Source organism: Etheostoma cragini, unplaced genomic scaffold (genome assembly GCF_013103735.1).
Source record: "Etheostoma cragini isolate CJK2018 unplaced genomic scaffold, CSU_Ecrag_1.0 ScbMSFa_3110, whole genome shotgun sequence".
Classification (NCBI taxonomy): domain Eukaryota; kingdom Metazoa; phylum Chordata; class Actinopteri; order Perciformes; family Percidae; genus Etheostoma; species Etheostoma cragini.
The window spans coordinates 56,413-58,442 of NW_023267345.1; the positions used below are offsets into that span (position 1 = coordinate 56,413).

Below are 2,030 nucleotides of genomic sequence, written 5' to 3' on the forward strand. Positions count from 1 at the left end.
CTCAGGTGTGGACAACCACAGTTATAGTATGTTTTAACAAGGGGGGCAATCACTTTTTCACAAAGGGCCATGATGGTTTTGATTTTTTTTTCACCTTTAATAATAAACACCGTCATTTACAAATTGCATTTTGTGTTTACTTGTGTTGTCCTTGACTATTGTTTAAATTGGTTTGATGTTCCGAAACACTTAAGTGTGACAAACATGCAAAGGAACAGGAAATGAGGAAGGGGGCAAACACTTTTTCACACCACTGTATACACACACACACACACACACACACACACACACACACACACACACACACACACACACATATACTGTACTCTGTACTTATATACACCCACACACACCTGAGTCTGTCAGCAGTTGTTAATGTTTCTGTTCCTGTTTAGTTGTCAGAGAGCTGGATGGGATTCTCAGGACCAGGATGTGGAGTCCTGAGCCTACAGGTGACCGACAGGTGGGTGCTTAAAGAATGTGGGGAAGGGGGGGATTAACCAGATAAAGCAGCCGGGCAGGTGTTGAGCCACTAGGTATGTGTGTTTCAGACATGTTTGGTGTCTGGACTTTAAAGGGGGACTGTTCTGCAGCTCTCTGCCAGAGACGGGACTCAACTGGCAGCGCTTTGAAGACAATGTCCACCAGGTGGCCCTGTCCCCCTCAGGTGAGCTGCTGGCGCCACACACATCATCTGAAATAACGTCACTCTAGCTACGTCTCCATTCACGTGTCAATCTAATTATCTGAAGTTGGAGAAAAAACTCCTCAATAAATCTGGTGAAAGTGTGTTTCCAAGGGCTTCACAGCCAATAAGAACCTGTGGTGATGACATCACACGTTGTTTTAGGGTCAGACTGGGACATCTGATTGGTTGGAGACATTGAAGGTGTTTCCATTCATTTACACAGAATCACACAACAGACATCTACCATCACATGATCAATAAGGGACAACATCACATGATCAATATGGGACAACATAACATGATCAATAAGGGACAACATCACATGATCAATATGGGACAACATCACATGATCAATATGGTACAACATCACATGATCAATAAGGGACAACATCACATGATCAATAAGGGACAACATCACATGATCAATATGGTACCATATCACATGATCAATATGGTACAACATCACATGATCAATAAGGGACAACATCACATGATCAATATGGTACAACATCACATGATCAATATGGTACAACATCACATGATCAATAAGGGACAACATCACATGATCAATATGGTACAACACCACATGATCAATATGGGACAGGCTCCATAGAGCTCGTGTTCCAGTTGATAGAGACATATCAACTATAATAAGAAAACAACAATGCTATCAACACGTCGCTATGACGATGCAGATGCAGTCTTTTTTTGCCCCCCCCCCCCCCCCCGGCACCGCTCCGACAGTCTTCTTTTTTTTTTTGAGACATGTCTCTCTGTCTGACGGTCTTCCATTGTCTCCCAGAACGTCCCACTGCTTGTCCTAACCTTTGTCGGCCATATCCTTCACGAGTTCCTAATAAATTAAATCCAGAAAGTCTCTCGTCTCCTCGTCCGTCCACTTCCATCTGTCTTTGTTGTCCCCCCCATGTGTGAGACACATGTTTTTCATCAATATCAAGTAATTCAGATAAAACGTGGATGAAACAGAGCAAGAGTAGTTAAAGATAAACTGAACTGAAAAACTACATTTTGATAACTTGTTGGTTATAGTTACAAATTAATTACAATAAAAATTATATATTTTTTAAGCGACACAAAAATTGCGTTTGTTAGTATTAGAATGCTGACAATATCGATGATGTCATTGGCATGGTAGGACCTGACGGTATCTAGGCAACGGCTGCAGCACATTATATACACACTAAAATGAGTCATTTTAATGGCACGGGTTACGCATTTGAGCCTGTGAGGGACAGGCCTGTAGTGTCTGACTGTGAGGGACAGGCCTGTTGTGTCTGATTGTGAGGGACAGGCCTGTAGAGTCTGACTGTGAGAGACAGGC

The 2,030-nt window shown here is 42.5% G+C and overlaps 1 protein-coding gene across 1 annotated transcript in view; it reads left to right on the forward strand.

The window, feature by feature from the left end:
* tecpr2 (tectonin beta-propeller repeat containing 2) overlaps positions 1–2,030 on the forward strand; it is a 34,568-nt gene that overhangs the window by 18,295 nt on the left and 14,243 nt on the right. Inside the window, exons 14-15 of the mRNA XM_034865896.1 lie at positions 396–463; positions 552–667. Of these exons, the coding sequence (XP_034721787.1) occupies positions 396–463; positions 552–667 (184 nt within the window). The remainder of the gene's footprint in view (positions 1–395; positions 464–551; positions 668–2,030) is intronic.